Source organism: Herpailurus yagouaroundi, unplaced genomic scaffold, assembly GCF_014898765.1.
Source record: "Herpailurus yagouaroundi ecotype Mexico unplaced genomic scaffold, PumYag 186, whole genome shotgun sequence".
Classification (NCBI taxonomy): domain Eukaryota; kingdom Metazoa; phylum Chordata; class Mammalia; order Carnivora; family Felidae; genus Herpailurus; species Herpailurus yagouaroundi.
The window spans coordinates 46,290,539-46,308,125 of record NW_024412417.1 but is presented as its reverse complement, the minus strand read 5'-3'; the positions used below and the strand labels follow the sequence as shown (position 1 = coordinate 46,308,125).

At 48.8% G+C, this 17,587-nt stretch overlaps 1 protein-coding gene across 24 annotated transcripts in view; it reads left to right on the top strand.

The window, feature by feature from the left end:
- Positions 1-17,587, top strand: part of PTK2 (protein tyrosine kinase 2) — a 261,143-nt gene that overhangs the window by 21,343 nt on the left and 222,213 nt on the right. For 8 of the 24 annotated variants that reach the window (XM_040494532.1, XM_040494512.1, XM_040494533.1 and 5 more), the window contains exons 2-3: positions 5,627-5,723; positions 9,077-9,163. Coding sequence is in view for 13 of the 24 variants with exons in the window: in XM_040494517.1 (XP_040350451.1) it covers positions 13,215-13,284 (70 nt within the window). In the remaining 11 variants the exon portion in view is untranslated. Of the gene's footprint in view, positions 1-5,626; positions 5,724-9,058; positions 9,164-13,161; positions 13,285-17,587 lie in introns of those variants that run through there. The other 16 variants (XM_040494536.1, XM_040494521.1, XM_040494537.1 and 13 more) reach the window with 6 other exon arrangements.

Sequence of the window (17,587 nt, the reverse complement as noted above, 5' to 3'; positions counted from 1 at the left end):
CAGTGATAATATCTGGTTAACTTGGGAAGCCAGAGCAGCATCAAGAACTTCTTCCGCCGGGGGGGAGGGGCACCCCGCAAGTGGGGAGGGGGCAGTGGGGGTGGGGAGGAGAGAGAGAATCTTAAGAGAGAGAGAATCTGACACGGGGCTCTATCCCATGACCATGAGATCATGACCTAAGCCAAAATCAAGAGTCGGATGCTTAACCAACTGACCCCCCCCCCTCCCCACCTCATCCCTAGCATCATGGTCCTAAGAGTGCTAATAAGCAGGTATTTGAATGCCTGGTCTCTCCCTTGTTTGCTGTGTGACCTTGGAAAATTTCTTAACTTTTTTTGGACTTTGTTTTCTCGTACGTAAAATGGGCAAAGAGTAGTAACCCGTGAGGGCCGTGAGGATTAAGGAGCTGGTGCTTATGGGGTGCCTGGGTGGCTCAGTCGGTTGAGCATCAGATTTTAGCTCGGGTCATGATCTCACGGTTTGTGGGTTTCAGTCCCGCGTCGGGCTCTGTGCTGACAGCTCAGAGCCTGGAGCCTGCTTCAGATTCTGTGTCTCCCTCTCTCTGCCCCTCCCTTGCTTGCACTCTGTCTCTCTCTCAAAAATAAATAAACATTAAAAAATAAAAAAAGGAGCTGGTGCTTGTGAAGCACTTGGGAGAGAGCCGTGACCCCACCCCCTCCACAGACGCCGCCGTCCCTGTCGTCAGGGCGAGTGAGAGGTGGCCTCAGGGACTGTCCAGGTTGGACTGCGCACTGAAATGAAAACACTGTAAGCAGGTGTCGATGGGAAGTCTGCTATGTGCTAAGGAAGCTCAGAGTCAGAGTGCGCTGCAGCTGGTGGGACATCTTAGTTTGCATGTTAGAAGGGAAGACAGTTCAGACCAGCCCAAGCATCTCTGAGCAATCCGGGCGCCCCCCCCAGGCGTCTCTGTAGAGGTATCTTAAATGTACCCACTGAGGCCAAAAAGGTAGAGAGAATCCATCTTAGAAATATCATCAAGGAACTGACAATATGTTTCATTGTATAATGAGCCAAGTTTAATTTTTCTGTGCCTGGGGCAAAAGAATTTAAGCATTTTAAGTATACTACTTTGGGAAGTATCTAGTTTTCTGCCCTATTGGAACAATGTCAAATTTTTATGCTTATATTTTATCAGTTCCACAGTTAAAAAGAATAGGTGCATATTCTCAGCAAAGAGCAAGCTGTGCAGGACGTAGGAGCGCTGGATGTGGCCCTGCCGTAAGGTCCCGCCCGCTGCGCAGGTAGCAGGCAGCCAGGAGGCCGGGTGCTGATGAAGGGCAGTGTGGCTGTTTGCTTGAATTCTCCTAAAATACAACAGGGAGCAAAAGGCAACTAGAAGGCACTCCAAGCCAGCGCATGTGTTCAGTTATTTGTCATTAGGCCTTCGTGCATCAAGTACAGGTTTGCTGCTTCTGCAGACATGATTGGGTGTTTGGTCCAGTCTACGCTGTTACTTGTATGGGAGGACGTGGGAGGAATCGGGCCGTCCTGCCTTTGTACTTAGCAAGGAGAAGAAAGCCAGTTCCAGCTGACTTGCAAAATTTCCATGAATGACATTTTTAGGATTATAGTCCTAACAGCAAAGAGGCCCCCCCCCCCAAAAAAAAGAAAAAGGCAATAAAAAAAGGGCTTTTGTCTAAAAAGCGAATGTTACTTAACCTGCCGCAGCCACTGGGGCTTTCTTGACCCTCACTTTGCTGTATTTAATAGTGCCTAAATTATTTATCTGAGATGCATGTCCTCAGGCTGCAGAGTTAAAAGAGGCCGTCATCGTGCCCAGAATCTTGCTGTTTGGGTGGAGGAAGACTCTGACAGGTGAGATTTAACATCCGCTCTACTGTGTTGAACAGGAAGCTACACCACGGGAGTCCTTCGAGGCAGGGTCGTCTCTCTTGTGCATCGCCATGTCACCCAGTGCTTGGTGTAGCGTGTGACATGTGTCGGTCACTCCGCAGATGCCCGTGTCCCATGAAGGAGTGCTGAGGGGGTGCAGGAGAGAGGCGTCTCACCTGGGGGCGGGGCACGGCTTGGGCCAGGGTGAGCCAGGGGAGGAGGATCAGGTAGAGAGGGGTGAAGGGGCCCGGTGGAGGTGTGAGAGAGGCCACAGGTGGTTCTGTAAATTGCGAATGGCTTCACTTTATAGGATTCATGCGAGATCAAGTGAGAGACTGGGCTGGATCAGTCAGGGACCGACAGGTGATATCAAGGAGTTGGGATTTTCCCTTCTTCAAATGTAAGAATTCTAAAGTTCCAGAAACCAGGTGTCCTAATGTCCAGGCTGGCACTGTTTTCACGTCACATGGCGCATATAATGTCAGAAAAGTACCCTCAGGTCTTGGGTTCCATTGGGGATAGCTGGACTGTTAAAGTTCTGTAAGCCCTGGATGAACTTTTCATCTTTTGGGAAGAATGCGGATATAGGATAAATATTTGTTTTCTCGGGGGGCAGGGCGGAGTTGAAACTCTAAAGGTTAGCAAAGGCCGTATGTCTTTGATTTCTAGCTCTCTAGAAGGGTAGCGGGTATGCATGGTAAACGCTCAGTATGTGATAAGTGCTGTTGTGTGTACTCTTACAGCAGGCATCGTGTTGGGCTCTGAAAAGCAACAGCCAGATGAGAAGTGGTCCTCTCCGGAAGGTCTTTCCAGCCGAGGGAGGGGAGACAAGTCAGTCGGTGCTGGTGGTACCGTGGCTCAGCCCTGTCTGTGGCAGAGGTGTGCGCAGGGTGGTATGGTGCCTGTCTGTCTTTGTTCAGCTGCCCACATTCTTAAGCCTTTGATGCCCTGTTGCTTATTTTCCCCATGCTTCCCAGTAGCTTCTTAGTAATGTTTCCACATGGTCCTGTAGACCCAGATTTTGTTCACGTCTTATTTCTGGGAGACGATGTCCTAGAGAGCTCGCTCTCTTCTCTTCTGAGCTGGTTGCTCCTCAGGCCTTTTCTTGTGTTGTCCCTGGTTCCTTTGTTCTCATCTTTAGGCTTTTCTCCAAACTTGGATTTTATGTTTGTGGCAACTCTTGCTTTGTCCTTCTTCACTGACTTCCTCATTTGGGTAGAGTATGTCATCTAGGAGTCAACCACTTTATTTATTTATTTTTTAGTTTATTTATTTTGAGAGAGAGAGAGAGAGAGAGAGAGAGAGAGACAGCATGAGCAGGGGAGAAGTAGAAACAGAGGGAGAGAGAGAGAGAATCCCAAGCAGGCTCCGCACATCAGCCCAGAGCCTGATGTGGGGCTCGAACTCATGAAACCATGAGATCCGACCCCAGCTGAAATCGAGAGTCAGACATTTAACTGACTGAGCCACCCAGGCACCCGTAGGTGTTAATCACTTTAAAAAGATGGTACATTCGGGGCGACGGGGCGGCTCAGTCGGTTAAGCGTCTGACTTCGGCTCAGGTCATGGTCTTGTGGTTCATGGGTTCGAGCCCCACGTCGGGCTGTGTGCTGACAGCTCGGAGCCTGGAACCCGTTTCGGATTCTGTGTCTCCCTCTCTCTCTGCTCTTCCCCCGCTTGCACTCTGTCTCTCTCTCTCCAAAATAAATGAACATTACAAAAAATCACATGTAAAAAGATGGTGCGGTGTCCTTGGGCAAGGTGAAGACAGCCTTCAGCGTTCCCTCCTTTTGGGCGGCACTATACCAACCTGGCTTCCATTTTGGCTTCTCCCCTCATCGTCACCCTGGGGGCTCCCTCTCCCCTTCTTCATGGAAGCTCATGCCCTCGTCACTTTTTGTTGAAGCTCCCATTTTGCTGCAAGACTTTCTTCAGTGGCTTTCTGTCACAGGATGCTTAGGAGATCGACTGTGCGGGACCTTGTGTGATTGAAACTTGACTGAGAGTCTGGCTGGGTGTAGAGTTCCGTAGTGGCGTTCAGTTTTGCCCATAAATTCAAAGATTGCCCCATTGCCTTGTTGTTTCCGTGTTACTGCTTTTGAATTCAGAAGCCGTTCTGATTTATTCTTTGTACGTAATGTTTTTCCCCTCCCATCTTTAGAAGCTCGTAGGAGTTTTGAAATTTGTCCAAGTGTTTTGAAATGTCACGATGGTATACTTTGTGTGGCTCCGTTGTCATCTGCTGTTCTGCATGTTCAGTGAGTGCCTTCATTCTGGCAACTGGTATTCGGTTCTGGGAAGACTTTTTGGCATGTTGTGCTGTGGTTTTCCTCCCTTTTGTTTCCTTATTTTGTCTTTCTGGAAGTCTTCCTATCCAGAGGTTGGCTCTTCTGGACAAAGGTTGTGGTTTTCTTAATACCTTTTTCTCATTATTTATATCCTTCCTTTGCTTCTCCTCTCTCTGTCTCTCTGTCTCTCTGTCTCTCTCTCTCTCTGCCTTTTTACTCTCTTTTTAGGGAGACGATTTCAATTTGACTTAACCTTTTTTTAGTTTATTATTTCTGTTTTCAAAAAGATTCCTTAGATTTCCAAGGGCCCTTTTCCTGTTCTTTTAAAAGAGCATCCTATTTTTGTTTATCGATTGCAGTGTCGTCTTACCCCTAGATTGTTGATAGTTCGTGTAGTCTCTGTTTCTTTCAGGTTGTTTCCTTCCCTCTCCTGTCTGACAAGGGACAAAGGTGGGGCCCTTTGACTTCAGGATATTGCTGAAGTGGGCCATTTGTTAGGGGTCCCCAGTGGTAGTATCTTCAGATCTATCTTCTCGGGCTGATCAGATTCCACAGAAATCTTCTCCAGTGTCTTTCTTGCGGAATTCTGACTTGGGAATCTGGGAGCCAAGTGTGAGCCTGCATGTGCGTGCTGTGGTAGGGCAGCCGGAGAATTCACCATTGACTGTGCGCGTGTGCCGCGATGAACTCCACCTCTGTTTAGTGCAGCTGCGCAGGTGACTTCGGTCCACGGACGCTCTGCTTTTTCCAGGGAATGACCCCCGTCTTCTGTCGGAGGGAGAGCCACGTGGCGCCTGGCGTCGAGATTGCAGCTTCAGCGGCCTTCCCCGAGTCCTCTGCGTTTGGGCCGTGCCTTCTTCCTTCTCCCTGCTCTGCCCGCGCTGGTGCTGCTAGGCCCGAGTTCTAGGCCCCTGCTGTGTAGAGGGACTCGGTTCTCCCTGTGTCCACTGCTGAAGGGGGATCTGGCTCCCTCGGGCCTGCTGGCGCATTTACTACACTTCTCGTCTTTTATAGTTTCTGTTTCTTCCAGGTTTCTTCTTTATTCTGTTTTTTGGGTCTCGGTCTTCCATGTTAGAAGATTTGCTCAGAGCCTCCAACAGTTTGGCCTTTTTCTCCTTTTAGTTCTCCCCGTGCTGTGGAAAACATTTTTAAAAGTACGTTTTTAGTAGGAGGAGGGGGTGAAATGGACGTGTATATTGTCGTTATACCCTGCACTCACCAGCTAACCGTACACGCTGTTAATTTATGGTTTCGACACGTATTAGCAATTTTCAGCTGCTTCACATATGTTTCCTTAACTGGAAGGTAGGTTTGGAGACAGGGACCTGGTGCCGTTTTTACCCCTCCTGCCAGGTCTCGCCCAGTGTGGGGTGGGGGGGGCTAGGGGGTGGTGTGGGGAACTGGCTGGGCTGGTGAGCTCAGCAGAGCTTTGAAAAAGTGAAAGAAGGGCGGTTTTCTATATGTGTGTTGTCTCTCCTTGTCAGGTTCTCTGACGACTATGGAAAGAGGAAGGAGAAACTAGGAGATTTTCTTTAAATCGCTGACTGACTTCTTCACAGAGTTACCGTGGCCTTCAGAACTGTGAGTATAATTCTCTTGCTTGGGTCTTGGTTTTTTGTTCTGATTTTTCTTTCCCCTGTCTCAGGGTTTCTTTGGCATACACTAGAAACAAATAAAAGCTAGTTGATTTTGCAGAGTGTGTGACGTGAGGGAAGAAGTAGAAGTTGTCCCGTGCTGTTCTGTGCGGAGAGAGGCAGGCAGGGCCGCGGTGCTGTCAGCGGTGGTAGTAACGACAGTAGCGACGGCCGAGACACTCTGAGCTCCACCTACTGAGCGGGTCTCCCCACAGCCCCGAGAGTGAGGCCACCTTCGCCCCTGTTTCACGTTTGCCTAACCGGAACAGGTCAGGGGTTACTTTAGTAAACCAGCAAGGCCGGGATTCGAACTCGGCCTGACTTCGGAGCACGTGCTGTTTAGTCGCGTCTTCTTCTTATGGGCTCTGGGTTCCTGCCGACTCTTGGCTAACCACCGAGACCCAGCTTTCTCGTCTCTGCTCACTCTTCCTGACTGCGTGCACCTTGCTCTCGCCGACAAAGGGACCTCTCTCCCGGGGTTGTGGCAGACACGCTGTAAGAAATGTGTAATGTGCTCCGCAGTCACACGTGCCAGCGATTCATATTTATTTGGTGGTGTTTCCCCCGCAGAAGTGAGGGGAGAACAGCCCCAGAAATTGGGCTGTTTGTCATTTGTAGCCTTGGTGCTTGTTGTGCGCTCTCTCCATAGTTGGGAAGTTGTAGGGTTGAGATTCTGTCCCCGTTTGTCTTATGTTCTGGTGGGTCCAGTGGTTGAGTGAGGACAGACAGGTGGTAAAGAGTCGTAAATCTCTCACGAGCATTTTATTTTACTGACCTGTTGCTTTGGTAAAAGCCTCCTGAACGCAGACTTCATGGATTCAGAATCCATGATGATTTATAACTCTGTTGAACTTGACTTTGGGCAGGATCTTTGTCTTCGATGTTTATGGGCCGGGCCCTGGATTATTTTTCCATTTCCTTCTGGGGGTCAGTTCGCTTTCTTTCTTTGTTCCCGTTTCTCCTCCAGACTCACTTTTGTCTCTGTGAGGATTAGGTGTTTCGGGAGGGAAATGAGGTCATGCAGTTTCAGTTTCCAAGTAAGGCCTTCCTACCCTTTCTCCTTGGCTGCGAGAGGTGCTTGCTCTGTGTGCCGGTGCCCTTAGGGGACAGTGTGGGGAGGGCCACGCCCAGCTACTTACATCTGCCGTTGGCCCCCGAGCCCCCTCCATAGTCTGTGTTTCTTCCTATGACAGTGCGTTATATTTATTTGGGTGCGAGTCTGTGTTTCTGAGTCTTTAAGGGCAAAGATTTTGTTATTTCATCTGGCATCTTTTCTGCTTAACCCACACATGGTTTTCACTAAATGCTGGATGAAGGAATATTTAATGCTTGCCACATAGTAAGTTCTCTTTTCCTACTAGATTTAAATAAGAGAGAGAATATCAGGTTCATTGGCTGTTAAAAATATTTCGTTGTGGTAGAGCACGGGACCATTTCATGGGGAGGCACTATTTTGGACGAACGACACGAAACTTTGCTCCTTAATGTGATGTGCAGTGACAGGGATGGGGAGGCAACGAACCGAGAGCCAGTTCATGGCTCACTGGACCTTGGGCCTCAGGACGTAATCTGCTGCTTCTGGTTTGGTGCTCTCCTCCCCCTGTTTGAAAATATGTAAATCCAGGAAAATTACCTTCTAACCAGTCTTCCTATAGTTGTTTCCCCCAATTCTGGACAAATGGTGAGGCCGCACGAGTAAGCCTGGCTTTGCACAGCGTAAACTTCACGATGTGCTGAGATGCGGGTCCCTTGACTTACCTGAGTGCCGTGGTCCCCTGGAGCCCCTGTAGGGTGGATCAGGTTCTCTTCGGTTCTTGCTTCGTTGTCGGCTGTTGTGTTAGGAGGCACAAACTTGGGTTGGAGGTGTTTTCCGATCGGAATTCTAGGAAAGCAAGGACAAGTTTTCAGAGGAGTGGAATTGCTGGTGTGTGTATGGACGTTGTTATGTTCAGGGTTAATGGGGTGTGGGGAGGCGGTAGATGGAAAGGAAGGCTGCCCAGAGAGCACAGACCCGTTCTGCAGACCCCCATTCTGTGAATAAAGACAGCTCTTGTAGCATCAGGACAGCTGAGAACAATTGACATAGATTGAACCCTGAGGTTCTGTGGCCGTTTATCCAACAGAGAGTCCGTAGCATCAGGCAGTGCTGGTGGTGGGCTGTGGAGGGCAGCTGTCAGTCGTTGTTCAGCGTGGAGATGCGAGCGAGGTTTGAAAAGCCGGCGTGTTGGGAGTAGACACGGGGAGGCGGGGTGGGGGGGGCCGAGCCGAGGAGAGCCGGAGGCTGTGGAGGGAACCGGGTGCGGAGGCTTGGACCGGGGCAGGGAGACTGGGGGTGGTGAGAAGCAGTCGGGCCCCGGGTGGATCTTGAAGGTAGAACCGGCAGGATCTGCCGACAGATTGGATGAGGGGTGTGAGGAAGCGAGGGAGGAGTTGAGTCGGCTCCAAGGCTCTGGGCCGCCACGGGCGGAACTCGGTTTAGAGGGGCAGAGGCGGACTGGCTCGTGGGCACTCTGGGTTTGCGGCCCGCAGGGATCCTGGGAGGGCTGTCACGGGGGCAGTTGTGAGTAGGCATCCGAGCTGGGAGTGGCAGTGAAAAGGCAGTGGCGCTCTGGTCACGGAGCGGGTGAGCACAGGGAGGAGGCGGCAGGAGGGCTGAGCCCAGGACCAGGGGGAGCCATGGTGGGCTCCGAGCGGGTGTCCAGAAAACCGGAAGCGCTGGCGCCGTGGGAAGAGGGGACGAGAACGTTCCGGGACAGGATGTGATCAGCTCTGTAAAGTGTCAGGAAAGGTCCAGATGGGGGTTGGGGTTTGACCTTTGGGTTTGGTGACTTGGGGGCTCTCCGGCGGCGCCCAGAGCGGTTAGGGGGAGTGGTGAGACGGAATGCCTGCCAGGATGGTGGTTTGAAGCTGGAGAGAGTAGCGAGACGGATTGCGTGCGGGTGACTGAGGTCCAGGGTGCACGGTCACCCTCACGCTTACCCACCCGTCTGGGTACTGAGCAGCCCAGCCCGGCCACGTCCTCGAGGGACGTGGTGGTGTTCTCAGGTCAGGTGCAGAGCTGACAGCAGCTTTCTCCACGCTTGTGGCCGGTGGGCGTGGCACCAGGTGTCAGGCCATGTGCGCCGCCCTCGCCGCCCTGCCTCTTGGGGGCGTGGGGACCGGCCCTCGCAGTGTCCCAAGAGACTGTTCAAGGGGGAACAGAGTAGTGGTCTAAAAGTTCTAGGACAACACTTGTCCTGCCTGAAATGCTTCTATTAGAGATTGTTTCCTTTTCTTAACTAGAAATTCCGCTTTGTCCAGGGGTGGCACTGCATGTGTCCAGAGCAGTGTTGAAGGTGAACGCAGACCCCAGGGCCCTGCCCCGCCCTCCACGTCCGCCTCCCACAGGTGCGTGTAATCGTGTAATCGTGCCTCGCTGCTGCTTCGGGTGTTTACACCCCCGATCCTCAGCCACGTGTGCGTGGGGTCAGGCGCCATTGTGCGTCGGCTTTAGGAAAAGTTACATTTTGGACTCCTTTCTTCCTTCCCCCCCAGAGTTCTGTCACAATGTTTGTTTAGATCCACATTTTGGTTAATTGTTTTGACTTTGTTAATGTTGCTCACTATTGAGCCAGTTAATGTAACATGATTCCATTTCCTTTTTGTTCGGCTTGGTTTTCCGTTTTTTTGAACTTAGAGTTGCCACTTTTTTTTTTTTCCGTTTGCTTGACATTCTTAAGAGTTCTCACTCTGACAGCTTTATAAGGAAGCCAGACCTCTTAATAACATTTTCCATGTACTCAAGCATATTACTTCTGTCTTCACCCCCAGGGACATCTGCTTCCTTCCGTGAGGGACAGGTCACTCTCTTGGCCTGCTAGAAATGGTACCAGGGTTGAGGACACAGGGCAGATCTGGCAGGAATGGATGCGACCAGGTAGAAAATGGTGATTCGAGGACGCCTGGGTGGCTCAGTTGGTTCAGCGTCCAACTCTTTTTTTTTTTTTTTTTTTTTTTAACATTTACTTATTTTTGAGAGACAGAGATGGAGTGCAGGTGGGGAGGGGCAGAGAGAGAGGGAGACACAGAATCTGATGCAGGCTCCAGGCTCCGAGCTGTCAGCACACAGCCCGACACAGGGCTCAGACCCACAAACCGTGAGATGGTGACCTGAGCCGAAGTCAGACGCTCAACCAACTGAGCTGCCCAGGTGCCCTAAGCTCTGATGCTTGATCTCAGCTCAGGTCATGATCTCACAGTTCGTGGGTTCAAGCCCTGCTGTCAGCTCAGAGCCTGTTGGGAATTGTCTGTCTCTCTCTCTCTCTCTCTCTCTCTCCCTCTCTCCCTCTCTCCCTCTCTCCCTCTCTCCCTCTCTCTCTCTCTCTCTCTCTCCCTCTCTCCCTCTCTCCCTCTCCCCCCCCTGCCTCTACCACACTTGTGCTTTCTCTCCTTCTCTCAAAATAAATAAATAAACTTAAAAAAATTAAAAAAAAAATAAGAAATGCTAATTGGGAAGACACTGATGGGAAGCCGGGAGGGAGGGCACCATGTCTTCCTGAGGGAGCAGGGGTGAGAAGGGTTGGCAGTAGTTGGGGAAGGACATTCTTGGTGGAGAGAGTGGGAATAAGCAGAGCTGGATGAGATTTGTTAACTTAAAAAGCCTGTGTTGTGGCGCCTTGCTAGGTCAGATGTGTTAGTTATAGACTCTTCCTCGAAGAATTTTAAAGAGGTTTTCTTGGGAAATGGGACATTCAGATTGTTCAGCATCTGTCATGAATGTTTCATTTCTTATTTTTTTTTTAAAGATTATATTTTTTGAGTAATTTCTACACCCAGTGTGGGGCTCAAACTCACAACCCCAAGATCAAGAGTCATGTGCTCCACCGACCAAGCCAGCCAGGTGCTCCTGTCATAAATTTTCTTTTTTATTTAAAAAAAAGGTTTTTTAATTAAAAATTTTTTAACATTTATTTATTTTTTGAGAGACAGAGCATGAGCAGGGGAGGGGCAGAGAGAGAGGGAGACACAGAATCTGAAGCAGGCTCCAGGCACCGAGCTGTCAGCACAGAGCCCGACGCGGGGCTCAGACCCACAAACCATGAGATCATGACCCGAGCTGAAGTTGGATGCTTAACCAACTGAGCCACCCAGGTGCCCCTAAAAAAAAAAAAATTTTTTTTTTAACATTTATTTATTTTTGAGAGAGAGAGTGTGAGCAGGGGAAGGGCAGAGGGAGAGGGAGTCACAGAATCTGAAGTAGGCGGTAGGCTCTGAGCTGTCAGCACAGAGCCCGATCAGGGACTCGAACTCAAGGACTGTGAGATCATGACCTGAGCCGAAGTCATATGCTTAACCGACAGAGCCACCATGCGCCCCTCCTGTCATAAATTTTTAAGGTCTTAAAACCTGAGTGTAGGATATAGCAGGACACTTGAATCCAAGAGATAGTCTCTTTTTTTTAGTGTTTATTTATTTTTGAGAGAGAGAGCATGCAAGCTGGCGAGGGGCTGAGAGAGAGGGAGACAGGATGTGAAGCAGCCTCCAGGCTCCGAGCTGTCAGCACGGAGCCTGATGTGGGGCTCAGACCCACAAACCATGAGATCATGACCTGAGCCAAAGTTAGATGCTTAACCAACTGAGCCACCCAAGGGCCCCTAAGAGATAATCTTAAACTGTTGATTTCAGGAAATGGTTCATGGAAGATTGTTTATTGAATATCTGTCACAAAGGCAGCCAGCCACTGGTCATGGAGGACTGAATACTATGCGAGCAGGATGAGTGACCACAGGACATCGAAGGGGTGGCTGCTGTGTGTGTAGCTGGACTGGTGGGAGGGTTGGGAGGTATCCTTGAGAGATGCAAGCACAGCCCTCACTGTTTGGCGTAGTTCTGGAAGCCTGTGGGGAAATAAGCCATCGGCAGTGAGATAGTGCAGAACCAAGAGTGATTGGATTGGCTTCGTTTGAAAAGAAGTGTCGCTCAGTTTGAAATGCTGAGGCAGAATTGTGAGGAGTAAAGTCCACAAATACCTTTCATGAGTGTCATCTCCAGGGCACCTTTTGTGTAATTGTGCTACCACACCTTTTCTGTCGATGCCTGGCCGGCTCATGGATGGTCAGGACCCTGCATGTGCAGTGGGTCTGCCGTGTCTCAAGTTCAACCTTTTACCCAGAGCTTTGTGAAGTGCATCCTTTATCTTGCCAGTCTAGGTACGTTTCTGATTCAGGAATTATACGTCATAATCGTGATAGTTACCATTTATGTGTCAGTTATTGTGTGTTTGAATCGTAGTTTTTTTTTTAAATTTTTTAACATTTATTTATTTATTTTTATTTATTTATTTTTGGGACAGAGAGAGACAGAGCATGAACGGGGGAGGGGCAGAGAGAGAGGGAGACACAGAATTGGAAACAGGCTCCAGGCTCCGAGCCATCAGCCCAGAGCCCGACGCGAGGCTCGAACTCACGGACCGCGAGATCGTGACCTGGCTGAAGTCGGACGCTTAACCGACTGCGCCACCCAGGCGCCCCAACATTTATTTATTTTTAAGAGATAGCATGAGCAGGGGAGGGGCAGAAAGAGAGGGAGACACAGAATCCGAAGCAGGCTCCAGGCTCCAAGCTATCAGCGCAGAGCCTGCTGTGGGGCTCGAACTCACAAACCGTGAGATCATGACCTGAGCTGAAGTCGGATGCTTTAACCGGCTGGGCCACCCAGGTGCCCCATGAATCCTATTTAGTTTTTTGTAGTAACTTGGCAAGGTAGTGATTTCTGTCCCGGTGTCCTAGACCAGAGGCTGGAGCTAGCTTCTGAGGAGTCCGCACCAGGCTCCACACGGTGGCGGCAGGCTCTCACGTTCCCTTACAGTCCTGTGTGCGGGCCCTGGATGTAAGAGTGGGGAGTGCTGCCCCCTACTGAATGGCCCGCAGACCGTCCTCAGGATCGGACTTCCTTTTTGTCATGCGTCAACCACGTATCCATGTGGGAATGCATTGGCGTTGTCTCTGCAAACCATGGCACGTGGTCCTCATTCGTCCGTGTTCCTGGCTCACACTGAGGAAACAATGTGCTTTCATCACACACTTGTGAAAATAGGGAAACAGGCAACTTTTCCAGGGATTCGTACATCCTGAGTAAGGGACAGAGGGGATGTCTTTTTCTTTCTACCTGCCTTAGCATATCGTAGACAATTTGGAGGGGCACAGGTAGGGTATTGGGAGTGGGGATGGCAAGGAAGCAGTTTAGATTCTTGTCTACTAATAAATTCTAAGTGACCTAACAAAATAGACAAACTTTCCTGCATTTCTTCTTTGATAAACTATTAAAAAGGTAGGTGTTTTAGCAAAAAATTCACTTGAAAAAAATGGCCAAAAGATTTGAGTAGACATTTCGTCCCTTTTCTGTAGGTCACAATAAGCACAGAAGATGCTCACCATCGTTAGTCATCAGGGACATTCACATGACAGCCAGAGGTAGCATTGCAGTCCTACTAGAATGCCTCACATTTGCACGAAACAAGACAATAAAAGGTGACAGTGCCTGGTTGCAAGGATGTGGAATAGCTACAACTGTATCATGCTTTGTTGGTGGGAGTGCAGAGGGTTGTAACTATAACGCTTTGGAAAAGAGCTTGGCAGTTTCTTATAAAATTGAACATACGCTTCTCATACAACCCAGGAATTCTACCCCGAGGTCTTCACCCAAGAGAAATGAAAATCGGTGTCTACGCAAAGGCCTGTATATGAACGTGTGTAGCGGCTTTATTCAAACTTGCTTAAAATGGAAAACAGCTCAGATGTCCATCAAGTGGTAAATGGCTGTGGTTCACCTGCACAGTGGAATCCTGGTCAGCAACAGAAAGGTGCTAACTACTGACGTCTTCAAGACAAAGGGTGAGAATCTGCAAAGCATCTATGACGTGAAGGCACAGAGCTCTGTGCAACTGTGATTCCACCCTGATAATGTTTGGGTAAAGCCAAAACCATGAGACCACATCAGGTCACTGGTTGCTTTGGGCTGAGACAAGGGGGAGAGACGATTGAGCACAAAAGGGCATGAGGGCACTTGGTAGGTGATGGAAGTAGGCCATAGCTTCCCTTCCGGGGGCGGTTATACCCCGGATGTGTTAGTCAGAACCCATCTAACTGAATGTTTTACTGCATGTACATTTTTCCTCAGTAGGCCAAGCTTAAAAAAAAAATAGGTGACTTATGTATATACACACGTAGATCATACACACACACACACAGGCGTACTCACTTATACACACACTTGAGCTCGCTTTTTCTTTCCAGTGGATTAAATTTTATTTTTCTGGATTAGGTATCCTAGAAGTTTAAGTAAAATAGATTTTAGCACAGACACTGTTTCTGAAAACGTATAATCTTGGAGTCTTTGATTTTTTATATTTTTTCATGACCTAAAGGCTTTATAACGTGGTTTTTGTGTAAGACGATTATATATTATAGATATAAATAAAAACAGAAGAGACTTTTTAAAGTTTAATTATTTTAGGATTCCTTCCATAGCATTCAAGCTCTTGTAGCTTCGGAGAAAAATAGTTTTACCAGTTTTAAAAATTAATAAAAGATGTTTTCTCTGATTCACGACAAACTTAATTATATGGTCTTCAGCTCTGTCTTTAGTCAGCTCTAATTGTAGGGTACAATTATATTTTAAACTGCTAGAAATAAGAATGTACACAGAAGATAATTCAAGGTGGCTTCACTAACCTTAAGGCTTCCTTGTGATTGGAAGTCAAGTCTCTTCAAAGTCTGCAAGAGGATTGCTCATTATTCCTTACTATGTGGTGCTTTTTGATGTCCTGCAGAGCAGTTATTTAGCATTTTTTCCTAATAAACCCTTTTTAGGAAAGCCGCAGCAGTGGGCAGGGAGGGGGATTAAAGTGGAAAACTGTGTGTATGTTTAATTGTCATTTAAAAATCAAAATTTGTTTGACTTCAGAGTGTAAGAAGGCCATTAATTCAAATGATGAGGTCTTCGTATGATTTTATGATCAGAGGGTGGGTATTGGAGTGTGTGGTAATGACAGAATCAGTGGCATAGTAAGGTGCGTTGTAATAGGACCTTCCTGAGCTGCTTTTTTGTTTCTTTATTGCGTGTGCTGCTCTGTGTTCTTGAGGCTCGCTGTGCCGTCTCTGGTGACGCAAGTGTGCCCGGTGACATCGGTGTGCCCAGACGTGTTCGTTGCAGCCTCTGCATGGTGCCCTTTAGACGGTGATTGCACAGCAAATACGTAGCCTCCTTGACAGTTGCATTTGGGAACAGGGGAGAGAGAATCGTTCTCCCTCACGTGTTTTATTGTCTGACTCCGTCCCCGGGTTTTGCTGCGGGAATCTCTGCACTAACAACCCTCGTTTTGAAGGGTTGGACCTGTGCTGGGACACTTCTTACGGCTGGTGACATTTCCAGCTGCTGCCAGCCAGGTGGCAGCCCTGGTGCAGGTGTCAGGGTGTAGCCGCAGGGACGTGGGATGGCACTGCGTGCCGTGTCGGTTCCAGCGTGAACGGTCTGCCGCCGCCATACCACGCACGGTGTCCACGCCAGACAGAATGCCTCCTGGTAGGTTGCAGTGTGACTCACTGGTCATGTGAAAAGTGGTACGTGCAGAATAGAACCAAAATAGGTGTGGAGCGTGAAGGTTTAAGAATACTCAGCCACGCTTGTTTTCTTGTGTGTTCCGAAAGGGCACTTAATCCAAAAGGGTCTTCGTAAGCGAAATGTACTGAAAGACGTGAAAGTCCGTTTCAGCTTCTCTAGGTGACTTGGGAGCCTCAGTGTGAGCGCCTGTCATTCCCCATGTGCAGTGGCACCCCTTCCGCCTTCTTCCTCGGCATGGGGCTGTGTGGGTAGCTGCCTCTGGAGGCCCTCCCACCACCACCTTTTGTGTTTTGCTGTTCCTTGGTTTTTTGTTCACTTAAACCTTGTTTTCTTTTAGGGAGAAGTCGTGAGAAGTGGTGTACTCCGCTTTCAAATACCCTTCACCTAGATCTACCAGTGCCCCCCTCCCTCCTTCCTCCTCTCTGTCTCTGGATAGGTACAGACGCACAGGGGTGAGCACACACACACACACACACACACACACACACACACACACTTTGAGAGTAAGTTGCAGACATAATGCCCTTTCACCCTTACATACTTGAGTATTTACTAAGAACAAGGACTTTTTACATAACCACAATATAATCAGTATAACATTTAATGTTGCCATTTTATCTCCTATACAATCCCCGTTCACGGTTTTCCAGTTGCTCTGTTGCTTCTAGCAGTTTTCACCCCGACACAGGATCCAGTCTAGAATTACAGGTATGATTTATTTATCTAAAAACTTTTTTAAGTTTATTTATTTTGAGAGAGAGAATGTGCAGGAAGGGCAGAGAGAGTGAGAGAGAGACAGAATCCCAAAAGCAGGCTCTGCACCATCAACGCAGAGCCTGATGCAGGGCTGAATCTCACAAATTGTGAGATCACGACTTGGGCGGAAGTCAAGAATTGGATGCTTAACCGAGCAAGCCACCCAGGCAGCCACATGTCTTAGTTACTGATGTCTTTGTAGTCTTTTTAGTCCGGATATGGTGCTCAGCCATTCTCTTTCATGACATTGACAGTTTTAAAGAACGTAAACTAATTGTTTCGTAGGGTTCCTTTTGAGTTCCTTTGATGTCTTCTCATATCAAAGTCAGATTATGCATTTTGGGGGTCAGACCATTGTGGAAAGTGATGTTGGCCCTTTCTCAGGGCCATATCCTCTCTCATAGCCATTATGTCCATCTCGGAATGGCACATGGTGCCAGTTCGTTCTGTTATTGGTGACATTAACGCCCAGGAATTTGTTGGGCCTGATGAATCTTGGACGCTGCTCCTGACCTGCTGAGTCAGAAGCTTCGGGTGTGAGGCTGTGTTTTCAACAAACCCTGAAAATGATTTTGATGTATTCTGAAACTTGAGAATTCCCGATCTTAGGCGATCGAGTTAGCATTGCATCTGCCTACTGTCTCTACTCTAAAATGAGCACTTATCCTTTGTGGTTAATGAGTAATCTGTAGGGAAACATTTGAGGCTGTGTGACCTTTCGAACTTTCAAACCGATAGTTCGGTCACCCACTGGTGGTTCTTGCTTGAAACAGTTCTTGCTTGAAACAGAGCTGGTTGTGCAGCCGTGGTTCTCTCACGCCGCTGCCCCTTCTTGTTTATCAGCTGGTGTCCAGCTGCCAGGACGACTTTCCTCTCCTCTGTTCGCTCACTCACTCATGTCATTCGTCAGAACTTCACGGATGCTCGTTTGACTCAGTGGCTTATAATCCTTGACTCATTATTCATTTCGATGTTAGACTTCTCCCTGGTTTGGCCTTCTCCAGAATCATCTCCTGTATTTTTTTGACACGTCCCTATTAATTTTTGAGCTTTTTCTTCCTTTTGGGACAATGGCGTTTCTTGTAGTTTCTCTGTCGCGTCATGGAATCAGCCGTTTCTCCAAGTATCCCTGGTTCCTTTTAGTGGGAAATGGGATTTAGAGGTGAAGGTCTACGTGACAGGCATGTTCACGTGCTACCAGGTGGTACTGCTTCCCAGCGCTGTCTGTATGCACGCACGCATGCACACCTGTGCTCAGGGTGCAGAAGGCTTGCTTGTTATATTCTGATGAGCTGATGAGGTCTCTGATCACTTTTATTGGCTTCCAGTGGGTGCATTGCTTGCTTTCTTGCTTCTCCTCTCCCCTCCTCTCCTCTCCTCTCCTCTCCTCTCCTCTCCTCTCCTCTCCTCTCCTCTCCTCTCCTCTCCTCTCCTCTCCTCTCCTCTCCTCTCCTC